The sequence below is a fragment of the Somniosus microcephalus genome, unplaced genomic scaffold (genome assembly GCF_052327205.1).
Source record: "Somniosus microcephalus isolate GS21.2 unplaced genomic scaffold, FLI_Smic_1.0 unresolved_chr1, whole genome shotgun sequence".
Lineage (NCBI taxonomy): Eukaryota > Metazoa > Chordata > Chondrichthyes > Squaliformes > Somniosidae > Somniosus > Somniosus microcephalus.
In genome coordinates this window covers 114,295,705-114,313,303 of record NW_028225179.1, presented here as the reverse complement: position 1 = coordinate 114,313,303, position 17,599 = coordinate 114,295,705, and the positions used below count along the sequence as shown (strand labels likewise).

Sequence of the window (17,599 nt, the reverse complement as noted above, 5' to 3'; positions counted from 1 at the left end):
CCTATCCCACATTGGGACCACTCACCCATCACCCCATCCTAACCAACACTGGGACCCATCACCCATCACCACATCCTATCCCACACTGGGACCACTCACCCATCACCCCATCCTATCCCACACTGGGACCCATCACCCATCACCACATCCTATCCCACACTGGGACCACTCACCCATCACCCCATCCTATCCCACACTATGACCACTCACCCATCACCCCCATCCTATCCCAAACTGGGACCACTCACCAATCACCCCATCCTATCCCACACTATGACCACTCACCCATCACCCTATCCTATCCCACACTGGGACCACTCACCCATCACCCCATTCTATCCCACACTGGGACCACTCACCCATCACCCCATCCTATCCCACACTGGGACCACTCACCCATCACCCCATCCTATTCCACACTGGGACCACTCACCCATCACCCCATCCTATCCCACACAGGGACCACTCACCCATCACCCCATCCTATCCCACACTGGGACCATTCACCCATCACCCCATCCTATCCCACACTGGGACCACTCACCCATCACCCCATCCTATCCCACACTGGGACCACTCACCCATCACCCCATTCTATCCCACACTGGGATCACTCACCCATCACCCCATCCTATCCCACACTGGGACCACTCACCCATCACCCCATTCTATCCCACACTGGGACCAATCACCCATCACCCCCATCCTATCCCACACTGGGACCACTCACCCATCACCCCATTCTATCCCACACTGAGACCAATCACCCATCACCCCCATCCTATCCCACACTGGGACCACTCACCCATCACCCCATCCTATCCCACACTATGACCACTCACCCATCACCCCCATCCTATCCCACACTGGGACCACTCACCCATCACCCGCATCTTATCCCACACTGGGACCACTCACCCATCACCCGCATCCTATCCCACACTGAGACCAATCACCCATCACCCCATCCTATCCCACACTGTGACCACTCACCCATCACCCTATCCTATCCCACACTGGGACCACTCACCCATCACCCCAACCTATCCCACACTGGGACCACTCACCCATCACCACGATCCTATCCCACACTGGGCCCTCTCATCCATCACCCAATCCTATCCCACACTATGACCACTCACCCATCACCCCCATCCTATCCCAAACTGGGACCACTCACCAATCACCCCATCCTATCCCACACTATGACCACTCACCCATCACCCTATCCTATCCCACACTGGGACCACTCACCCATCACCCCATTCTATCCCACACTGGGACCACTCACCCATCACCCCATCCTATCCCACACTGGGACCACTCACCCATCACCCCATCCTATTCCACACTGGGACCACTCACCCATCACCCCATCCTATCCCACACTGGGACCACTCACCCATCACCCCATCCTATCCCACACTGGGACCATTCACCCATCACCCCATCCTATCCCACACTGGGACCACTCACCCATCACCCCATCCTATCCCACACTGGGACCACTCACCCATCACCCCATTCTATCCCACACTGGGATCACTCACCCATCACCCCATCCTATCCCACACAGGGACCACTCACCCATCACCCCATCCTATCCCACACTGGGACCACTCACCCATCACCCCATTCTATCCCACACTGGGACCAATCACCCATCACCCCCATCCTATCCCACACTGGGACCACTCACCCATCACCCCATTCTATTCCACACTGAGACCAATCACCCATCACCTCATCCTATCCCACACTGGGACCAATCACCCATCACCACGATCCTATCCCACACTGGGACCACTCACCCATCACCCCATTCTATCCCACACTGAGACCAATCACCCATCACCTCATCCTATCCCACACTGGGACCAATCACCCATCACCCCCATCCTATCCCACACTGGGACCACTCACCCATCACCCCATTCTATCCCACACTGAGACCAATCACCCATCACCCCCATCCTATCCCACACTGGGACCACTCACCCATCACCCCATCCTATCCCACACTATGACCACTCACCCATCACCCCCATCCTATCCCACACTGGGACCACTCACCCATCACCCGCATCCTATCCCACACTGGGACCACTCACCCATCACCCGCATCCTATCCCACACTGAGACCAATCACCCATCACCCCATCCTATCCCACACTGTGACCACTCACCCATCACCCTATCCTATCCCACACTGGGACCACTCACCCATCACCCCAACCTATCCCACACTGGGACCACTCACCCATCACCACGATCCTATCCCACACTGGGCCCTCTCATCCATCACCCAATCCTATCCCACACTGGGACCATTCACCCATCACCCCATCCTATCCCACACTGGGACCACTCACCCATCACCCCATCCTATCCCACACTGGGACCACTCACCCATCACCCCATTCTATCCCACACTGGGATCACTCACCCATCACCCCATCGTATCCCACACTGGGACCACTCACCCATCACCCCATTCTATCCCACACTGGGACCAATCACCCATCACCCCCATCCTATCCCACACTGGGACCACTCACCCATCACCCCATTCTATCCCACACTGAGACCAATCACCCATCACCTCATCCTATCCCACACTGGGACCAATCACCCATCACCACGATCCTATCCCACACTGGGACCAATCACCCATCACCCCCATCCTATCCCACACTGGGACCACTCACCCATCACCCCATTCTATCCCACACTGAGACCATTCACCCATCACCCCATCCTATCCCACACTGGGACCACTCACCCATCACCCCATCCTATCCCACACTGTGACCATTCACCCATCACCCCACCCTATCCCACACTGGGACCACTCACCCATCACCCCATCCTATCCCACACTGGGACCATTCACCCATCACCCCATCCTATCCCACACTGAGACCACTCACCCATCACCCCATCCTATCCCACACTGTGACCACTCACCCATCACCCCATCCTATCCCACACTGGGACCACTCACCCATCACCCCATCCTATCCCACACTGGGACCACTCACCCTTCCCCATCCTATCCCACACTGTGACCACTCACCCATCGCCCCATCCTATCCCACACTGTGACCACTCACCCATCGCCCCATCCTATCCCACATTGGGACCACTCACCCATCACCCCATCCTAACCAACGCTGGGACCACTCACCCATCACCCCATCCTATCCCACACTATGACCACTCACCCATCACCCCATCCTATCCCACACTGGGACCACTCACCCATCACCCGCATCCTATCCCACACTGGGACCACTCACCAATCACCCCATCCTATCCCACACTGGGACCACTCACCCATCACCCTATCCTATCCCACACTGGGACCACTCACCCATCACCCCAACCTATCCCACACTGGGACCACTCACCCATCACCACGATCCTATCCCACACTGGGACCACTCACCCATCACCCCCATCCTATCCCACACTGGGACCACTCACCCATCACCCCATCCTATCCCACACTGGGACCACTCACCCATCACCCCATCCTATCCCACACTGGGACCACTCACCCATCACCCCATCCTATCCCACACTGGGACCACTCACCCATCACCCCCATCCTATCCCACACTGGGACCACTCACCCATCACCCCATCCTATCCCACACTGGGACCACTCACCCATCACCCCATCCTATCCCACACTGGGACCACTCACCCATCACCCCATCCTATCCCACACAGGGACCACTCACCCATCACCCCATCCTATCCCACACTGGGACCACTCACCCATCACCCCATCCTATCCCACACAGGGACCACTCACCCATCACCCCATTCTATCCCACACTGGGACCACTCACCCATCACCCCATCCTATCCCACACTGGGACCACTCACCCATCACCCCATCCTATCCCACACTGGGACCACTCACCCATCACCCCATCCTATCCCACACTGGGACCACTCACCCATCACCCCCATCCTATCGCACACTGGGACCACTCAGCCATCACCCCCATCCTATCCCACACAGGGACCACTCACCCATCACGCCATCCTATCCCACACAGGGACCACTCACCCATCACCCCATCCTATCCCACACTGGGACCTCTCACCCATCACCCCATCCTATCCCACACTGGGACCACTCACCCATCACCCCATCCTATCCCACACTGGGACCGCTCACCCATCACCCAATCCTATCCCACACTGGGACCACTCACCCCTCAGCCCATCCTATCCCACACTGGGACCACTCACCCATCACCCAATCCTATCCCACACTGGGACCACTCACCCATCACCCCATTCTATCCCACACTGGGACCTCTCACCCATCACCCCCATCCTAACTTACACTGTGACCACTCACCTATCACCCCATCCTATCCCTTTGGTGACAGAGCCTTTATCTGTCCCGGCCCTGCTCTGTGGAACTCCCTCCCACGTCCCTCTGCCTCTCTATTTTTAAAAGAGTTCTCAGGATACATCTCTTCCGCCCAGCCTGCGCTCAACTTTCCAAATTCTACGCAGAGGCTCGGCATGCAATCCTCTGTGACGTGACGTTGAATGTTTTCCTCGTTTAAAAGCCCGGTATACACGCCAGCTGTTGTTGTATTCTGTGGTCAAGGGGCCAGTGCGCAGTTGATACGTTTGGCTGCCGTGATGGAGCTGACTTTTACCTGGCCCGCGGCTTTAAGGCCAGTACTCAGATACTTCCCGCGGGGAGGAGGTCTAAACAAGCAAATCCTGGTAACTGTGGTTGCTGGGAAACTCCTGGGCTGAGGAATTTGCCTCGGGTGGCGGCTGTAGCGGGCGGTACTCGATTGGCCCGCCCGTTATACGCAGCACCTGAGATGCAGTTCCTCTGCAGTCAGTGGCCCGTATTTTACAATCCCTACGGGTGTGTATGCGCTGTTTACACACCCGTAGGGACATTGGAATTGCCAGTTTGAGGCGTGTGAAGCACATGCGCTGAAAACCGGTATTTTCGATCTGTCCAGAATCCTCTTGACAGATCCTGTGCCTGCCCTGGAGAAGGGCCGCTGTGGGGGGAGAGTTCCGCTTTCTACAGAACCTCCGCCCGCTGAAAACCCTTAGAAATCATACGCCTGGTAAAAGCAGGAGTAAGGCCTGTTTTAAAAAGTTTTAAAAAGTTAAAAAAAAAAATTTTTTCCCCACTCATTTATAATTTAAAAATACTTTAAAAAAAGTTAGGTTTATTCTTAGCCCCGTAAAAAACTTAATTATTTTTTCAAAAAATTAAATTTTTGTTTAAAATATTTCATTTAATGTAATTTTAACTCATTTTAAAAACGTGATTAAATTTTTTTTTTTAATGTTTTAGTGTGTCTTTGGGGGTGATCGCCATTCATACTTTTGACGGGTCGATCTGTCAGATGTATGAAGGGGGATTCCCTTCTCCCATTGGCTGGCCTGGCCCAGGTGATCCCAGGGACGCTTGCGAACCGCCTGCGCCCCTGGGACATGTGGGCCCTGCGCATTTCATCGTGGAGAGGCCCAGGATCGGAAATGGCCGGACCTCGGGAGCCCTCAGGTAAGGGCGTAGATTTTTTTCCGGTAGGAGGCCTCCGCACGCAGGAAGCCTCCGGTCGGAAATTGCGGGCCATCGCATCTCAATCTCAGGCGTTGCGTATAACGGGCGATCGATCCGATACCGCCCGATTTGTGCCACCACCGGAGCTGAATTTCTAGGCCACAGAATGGGGGGGGGGGGAGTGGCTGGTAAACATCTTCAATAGAGAGGGGGCCTGATGAGTGGCAGGGCAAGCTGTGCCCAAACTCCAGTTACAGAATTATCACCAGCATAATAAGGCCACTAAGGTTGACCGAAACCCTTGCTGGCTGCCCATAAAATAAAACAGCGTGGCTACGTCGCCACCCTTTTAACCACATGCACTCATTTCAGCAGAAAGCACCTTACACACAATACAAGGAAACGTACTGCTCGTGTCTATTTACTTAACAAACCTCTACCGCCTTTCTGTAACCAAGGAAGCAAAGCCCTCGCAATGATCAAAAACGACTCGCACATTCTGCTTTTCCTCTTACCATTTTAAAACGAAAGTCTTGTATTTATATCACGTCTTTCACGGCCACCGACGTCCCAAAGCACTTTACAGCCAATGAAGTACTTTTTGAAGTGAGGCCACTGTTGTAATGTGGGAAACTCGGCAGCCAATTTGCGCACAGCAAGCTCCCACATACAGCAACCTGACAATGACCAGACCATCCATTTTAGTGATGTTGATTGAGGGATAAAATATTGGTCCCAGGACACTGGGGATAATTCCCCTGCTCTTCTTTAAAATAGTGCTGTGGAATCTTTTACATCCACCTGAGAGGGCAGACGGTCGCTCGGTTTAACATCTCATCTGAAAGACGGCACCTCCGACAGTGCAGCGCTCCCTCAGCACTGCATTGGACTGGAGTGTCAGCTTAGACTTTAGTGCTCAAGTCTCTGGAGTGGAACTCGAACCCACAACCTTCTGACTCAGAGACCAAAGTGCGGCCCACTGTGCCACGGCTGACCAACGAACCCGCAATGAGGTTAAAGTTCGTAGGCCGTGCGGAAATGAGTACTGAGGTCACATGCCCAACGACAGTGTCTATTGCTCATTGTTTATTTACTGATTAGAAATGCAATTCGTCGCACCTGGATTCACAAGTAGCCAAGTGTGGCTGGTGGCTAACGCACTGGGCAGCACTGCAATAAAAGTTTGCAGTGGTATACTTACATAGAAACTTAGAAGACAGGAGCAGGAGTAGGCCATTCGGCCCCTTGAGCCTGCTCCGCCATTCAATGAGATCATGCTTTCCCCAGTCGCATTTCTGCTGCACCATTGAAGGAGTTTTAAATCAATAGTAATTATTTCAGGAAAAGCAATCCAACAACTTAGATTACAGTGAAGCAGATTCAAATGCCCGAATTCTCCCAGCGAGGAATCAGCTGTGACGAGCAAACACAAAGGGATTTCGCGGAACGCAGTCGGCCCCAGTCAATGCGCTGCACCCAAATGAAAGATCGCCGCAAAGCACTCTCACCTCTGAGCCAGAAAGGTCGTGGGTACACAGTCCCACCCCAGAGACTTGAGCCCCAAATCTAGGCTGAGCCTGCAGTACTGAGGGAGCGCTGCACTGCCGGAGGTCCCAACTTTCGGCTGAGACGTTAAAACCGAGGTCTGTGAAACATTAAACCAAGATGTTGAATGGTCTACGAACCGAGGTCTGTGAAACATTAAACCAAGATGCTGAATGGTCTACTAACCGAGGTCTGTGAAACATTAAACCAAGATGTTGAATGGTCTACTAACCGAGGTCTGTGAAACATTAAACCAAGATGTTGAATGGTCTACTAACCGAGGTCTGTGAAACATTAAACCAAGATGCTGAATGGTCTGCTCCCTCATTGGATGTAAACGATCCCATGGAACTATTTTTGGGGAGAGTTCTACTCCAGTGTCCTGGCCAATACTTAACTCTCTACAAACATCACCGAAACAGGTTATCGGAGGTTGTGAAAGGCGCTCATATAAAACACTTTCTTTCTTTCAAAGGTCTACACCCAGAATGTTAACCTGTCTGCACCGTGATGGGAAAGTTCGCCGCGTTATTAATAGCGTCCCGTTAGATTGCTCAAAAAGGACACACATCATTTTGAGAATTACTGTGGTACTCCGGATCAAGAAACCATTTTAAACTAAGTTTAAAAAGAGTATCCTTGCCTTTTTCTGTTCCCATACTTCTCCCTTCCTTTTACCGAGGTGGTGACTCATCCTGGGGTACAGTTCCACACATGCCAGCCGCCCGCCGATACCTCGCTCAAGCGGTCACTTTTCACGTGTGACTGCGGAGGTTGAATGCGCGAAATATTCAATTCGCAGGCTAGCCCGATCCTGCTGCACAGGCGACACACACACCACAGACCGTCCACCATGAATCACTGCATTCTGTGCAGAAGCACAAACACAGTCTGCTTTTATCCTGCTAGCTAGTATAGAGATTCTATATATAGAGCATCTGAAGCATTCCGAGGTCACGTTATTCATGCGTTTGACATTGAGTAAGTCAAAAAGTCCCAGGTTATGTAAAGCACAACTAAAGGCAAAGTAAAACTCCCTCGACACTGTCCCATCAAACACTCACAGGGCAGGTACAGCACGGGTTAGATACAGAGTAAAGCTCCCTCTGCACTGTCCCATCAAAAACTCCCAGGGCAGGTACAGCACGGGTTAGATACAGAGTAAAGCTCCCTCTACACTGTCCCATCAAACACTCCCAGGGCAGGTACAGCACAGGTTAGATACAGAGTAAATCTCCCTCTGCACTGTCCCATCAAAAACTCCCAGGGCAGGAACAGCACGCGTTAGATACAGAGTAAAGCTCCCTCTGCACTGTCCCATCAAACACTCCCAGGGCAGGTACAGCACGGGTTAGATACAGAGTAAAGCGCCCTCTACACTGTCCCACCAAACACTCCCAGGTCAGGTACAGCACGGGTTAGATACAGAGTAAAGCTCACTCGACACTGTCCCATCAAACACTCCCAGGACAGATACAGCACGGGTTAGATACAGAGTAAAGCTCCCTCAACACTGTCCCATCAAACACTCCCAGGGCAGATACAGCACGGGTTAGATACAGTACAGAGTAAAGCTCCCTCTACACTGTCCCATCAAACACTCCCAAGTCAGGTACAGCACGGGTTAGATACAGAGTAAAGCTCCCTCGACACTGCCACATCAAACACACCCAGGTCAGGTACAGCACAGCTTAGATACAGAGTAAAGCTCGCTCTACACTGTCCCATCAAAAACTCCCAGGTCAGGTACAGCACGGTTTAGATACAGAGTAAAGCTCCCTCTACACTGTCCCATCAAACACTCCCGGGCAGGTACAGCACAGGTTAGATACAGAGTAAAGCTCCCTCTACACTGTCCCATCAAACACTCCCAGGTCAGGTACAGCACAGGTTAAATAAAGAGTAAAGCTCCCTCTACACTGTCCCATCAAACACTCCCAGGTCAGGAACAGCACAGCTTAGATATATAGTAAAGCTCCCTCTACACTTTCCCATCAAACACTGTTGGGACAGCTACAGCACGGGGCAGGTACAGCACAGGTTAGATACAGAGTAAAGCTCCCTCTACACTGCCCCATCAAACACTCCCTGGGCAGGTACAATATGGGTTAGATACAGAGTAAAACTCCCTCTACACTGTCCCATCAAACACTCCTGGGCAGGTACAGCACGGGTTAGATACAGAGTAGAGCTCCCTCTACAGTGCCCCATCAAACACTCCCAGGGCAGGTACAACAGGGTTAGAAACTGAGTAAAGCTCCCTCTACACTGTCCCATCACACACACCCAGGTCAGGTACAGCATGGGTTAGTAATGGAGTAAAGCTCCCTCTACACTGTCCCATCACACACTCCCAGGTCAGGTACAGCACGGGTTAGTAATGGAGTAAAGCTCCCTCTACACTGTCCCATCAAACATTCCCAGGGCAGATACAGCACGGGTTAGATACAGAGTAAAGTTCCCTCTACACTGTCCCATTAAACACTCCCAGGTCAGGTACAGCACAGGTTAGATACAGAGTAAAGCTCACTCTACACTGTCCCATCAAACACTCCCTGGTCAGGTACAGCACGAGTTAGATACAGAGTAAAGCTCCCTCTACACTGTCCCATCAAACACTCCTGCGCATGTACAGCACGGGTTAGATACATAGTAAAGCTCCCTCTACACTGCCCCATCAAACACACCCAGGTCAGGTGCAGCACGGGTTAGATACAGAGTAAAGCTCCCTCTACACTGTCCCATCAAACACTCCCAGGGCAGGTACAGCACGGGTTAGATACAGAGTAAAGCTCCCTCTGCACTGTCCCATCAAACACTCCCAGGGCAGGTACAGCACGGGTTAGATACAGAGTAAAGCTCCCTCTACACTGCCCCATCAAACACTTCCTGGGCAGGTACAGCACGGGTTAGATAGAGAGTAAAGCTCCCTCTACACTGCCCCATCAAACACTCCCAGGGCAGGTGCAGCACGTGTTAGATACAGAGTAAAGCTCCCTCTACACTGTCCATCAAACACTCCCAGGGCAGGTACAGCATAGGTTAGATACAGAGTAAAGCTCCCTCTACACTGTCCATCAAACACTCCCAGGGCAGGTACAGCACGGGTTAGATACAGAGTAAAGCTCCCTCTACACTGTCCCATCAAACACTCCCAGGGCAGGTACTGCACGGGTTAGATACAGAGTAAAGCTCCCTCTACACTGTCCATCAAACACTCCCAGGGCAGGTACAGCAGGGGTTAGATACAGAGTAAAGCTCCCTCTACACTGTCCCATCAAACACTCCCAGGGCAGGTACAGCACAGGTTAGATACAGAGTAAAGCTCCCTCTACACTGTCAAATCAAACACTCCCAGGGCAGGTATAGCATGGGTTAGATATAGAATAAAGCTCCCTCTACACTGTCTCATCAAACACTCCCAGGGCAGGGACAGCACGGGTTAGATATAGAGTAAAGCTCCCTCTACACTGTCCCATCAAACACTCCCTGGGCAGGTACAGCACGGGTTAGATACAGAGTAGAACTCCCTCTACACTGTCCCATCAAACACTCCCAGGGCAGGTACAGCACGGGTAAGATAATGAGTAAAGCTCCCTCTACACTGTCCCATCAAACACTCCCAGGGCAGGTACAGTATGGGTTAGATACAGAGTAAAACTCCCTCTATACTGTCCCATCAAACACTCCTGGGCAGGTACAGCACAGGTTAGATACAGAGTAGAGCTCCCTCGAGAGTGTCCCATCAAACACTCCCAGGGCAGGTACAACAGGGTTAGAAACTGAGTAAAGCTCCCTCTACACTGTCCCATCACACACTCCCAGGTCAGGTACAGCACGGGTTAGATATGGAGTAAAGCTCCCTCTACACTGTCCCATTAAACACTCCCAGGCAGGTACAGCACAGGTTAGAAACAGAGTATTACTCCTTCTACACTGTCCCATCACACACTCCCAGGGCAGGAACAGCATGGGTTAGATACAGAGTAAAGCTCCCTCTACACTGTCCCATCAAACACTCCCAGGGCAGGAACAACACGGGTTAGATACAGAGTAAAGCTCCCTCTACACTGTCGCATCAAACACTCCCAGGTCAGGTACAGCACGGGTTAGATAATGAGTAAAGCTCCCTCTACACTGTCCCATCAAACACTCCCAGGGCAGGTACAGTATGGGTTAGATACAGAGTAAAACTCCCTCTATACTGTCCCATCAAACACTCCTGGGCAGGTACAGCACAGCTTAGATACAGAGTAGAGCTCCCTCTACAGTGTCCCATCAAACACTCCCAGGGCAGGTACAACAGGGTTAGAAACTGAGTAAAGCTCCCTCTACACTGTCCCATCACACACTCCCAGGTCAGGTACAGCACGGGTTAGTAATGGAGAAAAGCTCCCTCTACACTGTCCCATTAAACACTCCCAGGTCAGGTACAGCACGGGTTAGATACAGAGTAAAGCTCCCTCTACACTGTCCCATCAAACACTCCTGGGGCAGGTACAGCACGGGTTAGATACAGAGTAATGCTCACTCTACACTGCCCCATCAAACACTCCCTGGTCAGGTAGAGCACGGGTTAGATACAGAGTAAAGCTCCCTCTACACTGTCCCATCAAACACTCCTGGGGCAGGTACAGCACGGGTTAGTTACAGAGTAAAGCTCCCTCTACACTGCCCCATCAAACACACCCAGGTCAGGTACAGCACGGGTTAGATACAGAGTAAAGCTCCCTCTACACTGCTCCATCAAACACACCCAGGTCAGGTACAGCACGGTTTAGGTACAGAGTAAAGCTCACTCGACACTGTCCCATCAAACACTCCCAGGGCAGGTACAGTATGGTTTAGATACAGAGTAAAGCTCCCTCTACACTGTCCCATCAAACACTCCTGGGCAGGTACAGCACGGGTTAGATACAGAGTAAAGCTCCCTCTACACTGACCTATCAAACACTCCCAAGGCAGGTACAACACAGGTTAGATACATAGTAAAGCTCCCTCTACAGTGTCCCATCAGACACACCCAGGTCAGGTACAGCACGGGTTAGATATGGAGTAAAGCTCCCTCTACACTGTCCCATCAAACACTCCCAGGTCAAGCACAGCACAGGTTAGATACAGAGTATTGCTCCCTCTACAGTGTCCCATCAAACACTCCCAGGGCAGGTACAACCAGGTTAGAAACTGAGTAAAGCTCCCTCTACACTGTCCCATCACACACTCCCAGGTCAGGTACAGCACGGGTTAGATACAAAGTAATGCTCCCTTTACACTGTCCCATCAAACACTCCCAGGGCAGGTACAGCACGGGTTAGATAAAGAGTAAAGCTCCCTCTACACTGTCCCATCAAACACTCCCAGGGCAGGAACAGCACGGGTTAGATACAAAGTAATGCTCCCTTTACACTGTCCCATCAAACACTCCCGGGGCAGGTACAGCACGGGTTAGATACAAAGTAATGCTCCCTTTACACTGTCGCATCAAACACTCCCAGGTCAGGTACAGCACGGGTTAGATAATGAGTAAAGCTCCCTCTACACTGTCCCATCAAACACTCCCAGGGCAGGTACAGTATGGGTTAGATACAGAGTAAAACTCCCTCTATACTGTCCCATCAAACACTCCTGGGCAGGTACAGCACAGCTTAGATACAGAGTAGAGCTCCCTCTACAGTGTCCCATCAAACACTCCCAGGGCAGGTACAACAGGGTTAGAAACTGAGTAAAGCTCCCTCTACACTGTCCCATCACACACTCCCAGGTCAGGTACAGCACGGGTTAGTAATGGAGAAAAGCTCCCTCTACACTGTCCCATTAAACACTCCCAGGTCAGGTACAGCACGGGTTAGATACAGAGTAAAGCTCCCTCTGCACTGTCCCATCAAACACTCCTGGGGCAGGTACAGCACGGGTTAGATACAGAGTAATGCTCACTCTACACTGCCCCATCAAACACTCCCTGGTCAGGTACAGCACGGGTTAGATACAGAGTAAAGCTCCCTCTACACTGTCCCATCAAACACTCCTGGGGCAGGTACAGCACGGGTTAGATACAGAGTAAAGCTCCCTCTACACTGCCCCATCAAACACACCCAGGTCAGGTACAGCACGGGTTAGATACAGAGTAAAGCTCCCTCTACACTGCTCCATCAAACACACCCAGGTCAGGTACAGCACGGTTTAGGTACAGAATAAAGCTCACTCGACACTGTCCCATCAAACACTCCCAGGGCAGGTACAGTATGGTTTAGATACAGAGTAAAGCTCCCTCTACACTGTCCCATCAAACACTCCTGGGCAGGTACAGCACGGGTTCGATACAGAGTAAAGCTCCCTCTACACTGACCTATCAAACACTCCCAAGGCAGGTACAACACAGGTTAGATACATAGTAAAGCTCCCTCTACAGTGTCCCATCAGACACACCCAGGTCAGGTACAGCACGGGTTAGATATGGAGTAAAGCTCCCTCTACACTGTCCCATCAAACACTCCCAGGTCAAGCACAGCACAGGTGAGATACAGAGTATTGCTCCCTCTACAGTGTCCCATCAAACACTCCCAGGGCAGGTACAACCAGGTTAGAAACTGAGTAAAGCTCCCTCTACACTGTCTCATCACACACTCCCAGGTCAGGTACAGCACGGGTTAGATACAAAGTAATGCTCCCTTTACACTGTCCCATCAAACACTCCCAGGGCAGGTACAGCACGGGTTAGATAAAGAGTAAAGCTCCCTCTACACTGTCCCATCAAACACTCCCAGGGCAGGAACAGCACGGGTTAGATACAAAGTAATGCTCCCTTTACACTGTCCCATCAAACACTCCCGGGGCAGGTACAGCACGGGTTAGATACAAAGTAATGCTCCCTTTACACTGTCCCATCAAACACTCCCAGGGCAGGTACAGCACGGGTTAAATACAGAGTAAAACTCCCTCTACACTGTCCCATCAAATACTCCCAGGGCAGGTACAGCATGGGTTAGATACAGAGTAAAGACCCCTCTACACTGTCCCATCAAACACTCCCAGGGCAGGTACAGCACGGGTTAGATGCAGATTAAAGCTCCCTCTACACTGTCCCATCAAACACTCCCAGGGCAGGTACAGCACGGGTTAGATACAGGGTAAAGCTCCCTCTGCACTGTCCATCAAACACCCCCAGGGCAGGTACAGCACGGGTTAGATACAGAGTAAAGCTCTCTCTACACAGCCCCATCAAACACTCCCAGGGCAGGTACAGCACGGGTTAGATATAGAGTAAAGCTCTCTCTACACTGTCCCATCAAACACTCCCAGGGCAGGTACAGCACGGGTTAGATACAGAGTAAAGCTCCCTCTGCACTGTCCCATCAAACACCCCCAGGGCAGGTACAGCACGGGTTAGATACAGAGTAAAGCTCTCTCTACACAGCCCCATCAAACACTCCCAGGGCAGGTACAGCACGGGTTAGATACAGAGTAAAGCTCCCTCTGCACTGTCCCATCAAACACTCCCAGGGCAGGTACAGCACGGGTTAGATACAGAGTAAAGCTCCCTCTACACTGTCCATCAAACACTCCCTGGGCAGGTACAGCACGGGTTAGATACAGAGTAAAGCTCCCTCTACACTGTCCATCAAACACTCCCTGGGCAGGTACAGCACGGGTTAGATACAGAGTAAAGCTCCCTCTGCACTGCCCCATCAAACACTCCCTGGGCAGGTACAGCATGGGTTAGATACAGGGTAAAGCTCCCTCTACACTGCCCCATCAAACACTCCCAGGGCAGGTACAGCACGGGTTAGATACAGAGTAAAGCTCCCTCTACACTGTCCCATCAAACACTCCCAGGGCAGGTACAGCACGGGTTAGATACAGAGTAAAGCTCCCTCTGCACTGTACCATCAAACACTCCCAGGGCAGGTACAGCACGGGTTAGATACAGAGTAAAGCTCCCTCTACACTGCCCCATCAAACACTCCCTGGGCAGGTACAGCACGGGTTAGATACAGAGTAAAGCTCCCTCTACACTGCCCCATCAAACACTCCCAGGGCAGGTGCAGCACGTGTTAGATACAGAGTAAAGCTCCCTCTACACTGTCCATCAAACACTCCCAGGGCAGGTACAGCATAGGTTAGATACAGAGTAAAGCTCCCTCTACACTGTCCATCAAACACTCCCAGGGCAGGTACAGCACGGGTTAGATACAGAGTAAAGCTCCCTCTACACTGTCCCATCAAACACTCCCAGGGCAGGTACAGCACGGGTTAGATACAGAGTAAAGCTCCCTCTGCACTGTACCATCAAACACTCCCAGGGCAGGTACAGCACGGGTTAGATACAGAGTAAAGCTCCCTCTACACTGCCCCATCAAACACTCCCTGGGCAGGTACAGCACGGGTTAGATACAGAGTAAAGCTCCCTCTACACTGCCCCATCAAACACTCCCAGGGCAGGTGCAGCACGTGTTAGATACAGAGTAAAGCTCCCTCTACACTGTCCATCAAACACTCCCAGGGCAGGTACAGCATAGGTTAGATACAGAGTAAAGCTCCCTCTACACTGTCCATCAAACACTCCCAGGGCAGGTACAGCACGGGTTAGATACAGAGTAAAGCTCCCTCTACACTGTCCCATCAAACACTCCCAGGGCAGGTACAGCACGGGTTAGATACAGAGTAAAGCTCCCTCTACACTGTCCATCAAACACTCCCAGGGCAGGTACAGCACGGGTTAGATACAGAGTAAAGCTCCCTCTACACTGTCCCATCAAACACTCCCAGGGCAGGTACAGCACGGGTTAGATACAGAGTAAAGCTCCCTCTACACTGTCCATCAAACACTCCCAGGGCAGGTACAGCATAGGTTAGATACAGAGTAAAGCTCCCTCTACACTGTCCATCAAACACTCCCAGGGCAGGTACAGCACGGGTTAGATACAGAGTAAAGCTCCCTCTACACTGTCCCATCAAACACTCCCAGGGCAGGTACAGCACGGGTTAGATGCAGAGTAAAGCTCCCTCTACACTGTCCCATCAAACACTGTTGGGACAGGCATATTGTGGATCAGAGGGCATCTGAGGGCTCAACTGGTACACTGGCGGATTAGATACTCAGCTATCCCGGATTCCATCTTTGGTCTGTCCTGAGCTGCTGGCCTCAGTCAGAGCAGCGCTGGGGATGGGGCTGGGGATGCAGTCATGTTTGTCTAAGGATGGGAAAACTCCACCAGTGCTCCTGCCCCTGATCCCTGGCCAGAAAGGGAGGACAACAGACGCGTTTGCAAGTATTGGCTGAAGACGGGAGTCAGCCTGACTGGGATCCTGTCCGACAGCGGATTAACCTGCTGACAGTTACTTGTAGGGAAAGCAATGGTCACTTGGAGTAGGGATCAGAGTGCTGCACCCCAGCTGGAAGGTTAGTGCCCATGGAAAAAGAACAGAGAAAATCAGACAGATAGAAAGAGAAGAAAATCTCGATCGGTGGCTGGATGTGGAGTGAAGTTCCCTCTCCGAGCACCATTCCATACTCCCAGGTACACACTCAGATAATACAAGAACAGTAAGAAGCACCCCATTGTTAAATGGCTTCATTGCGTGTCAGCTGTGGCTCAGCGGGTAGCACTCTCGTCTCTGAGTCAAAGTTGTGGGTTCGTAGTCCCATCCCAGAGACTTGAGCACATAATCCAGGCTGACACTCCCAGTGCAGTACCGAGGGAGCGCTGCACTGTCGGAGGTGCTGTCTTTCAGATGTGATGCTAAGTCTGTCCTCCCAGGTGGATGTAAAATGATCCCATGGCACGATTTCAAAGAAGATCGGACCTATCCTCTCTGGAATTTAGAAGAATGAGAGGTGATCTCATTGAAACATATAAGATTCTGAGGGGGATTGACAGGGTAGATGCTGAGAGGTTGTTTGCCCTGGCTGGAGTGTCTAGAACTAGGGGGCATAGTCTCAGGATAAGGGGTAGGTCATTTAAGACTGTGATGAGGAGGAATTTCTTCACTCAGAGGTTTGTGAATCTTTGGAATTCTCTGCCCCAGAGGGCTGTGAATGCTGAGTCTTTGACTACATTCAAGGCTGAGATCGATAGACTTTTGGACTCTCGGTGAATCGAGGGATACGGAGATGGGGCGGGAAAGTGGAGTGGAGGTCGATGATCAGCCATGATCTTATTGAACGGCGGAGCAGGCTCGAGGGGCCGTATGGCCGACTCCTGCTCCTAATTCTTATGTTCTAAGAGCAGGTGTCCTGGGCCAATATTTATCCCTGAACCAACGCCTAAAACAGATGATCTGGTCATTATCTTATTCCTGTTTGTGGGAGCTTTCTGTGCGCAAATTGGCTGCCACCTTTCCTACATTACAACAGTGACGACACTTCAAAAGCCGAGCAGCGCTCTGGGACGTCCTGAGGTTGTGAAAGGCGCTGTATCCCTCCATGGCCTCGCCCCCCTCCCTATCTCTGTAATCTCCTCCAGCCCCACAACCCCCCCCGAGATATCTGCG

The 17,599-nt window shown here is 51.8% G+C and overlaps 1 protein-coding gene across 2 annotated transcripts in view; it reads right to left on the bottom strand.

Annotated features, from left to right (window-relative positions):
• LOC147095720 (ral guanine nucleotide dissociation stimulator-like) overlaps nucleotides 1–17,599 on the bottom strand; it is a 305,851-nt gene that overhangs the window by 188,307 nt on the left and 99,945 nt on the right. The window contains exon 1 of one of the 2 annotated variants that reach the window (XM_085974765.1): nucleotides 7,752–7,998. The exons of the other annotated variant lie outside the window; for it this stretch is intronic. Coding sequence (XP_085830891.1) covers nucleotides 7,752–7,802 — 51 coding nt within the window. The 5' untranslated portion in view covers nucleotides 7,803–7,998. Of the gene's footprint in view, nucleotides 1–7,751; nucleotides 7,999–17,599 lie in introns of those variants that run through there. 2 annotated transcript variants of the gene reach the window in all.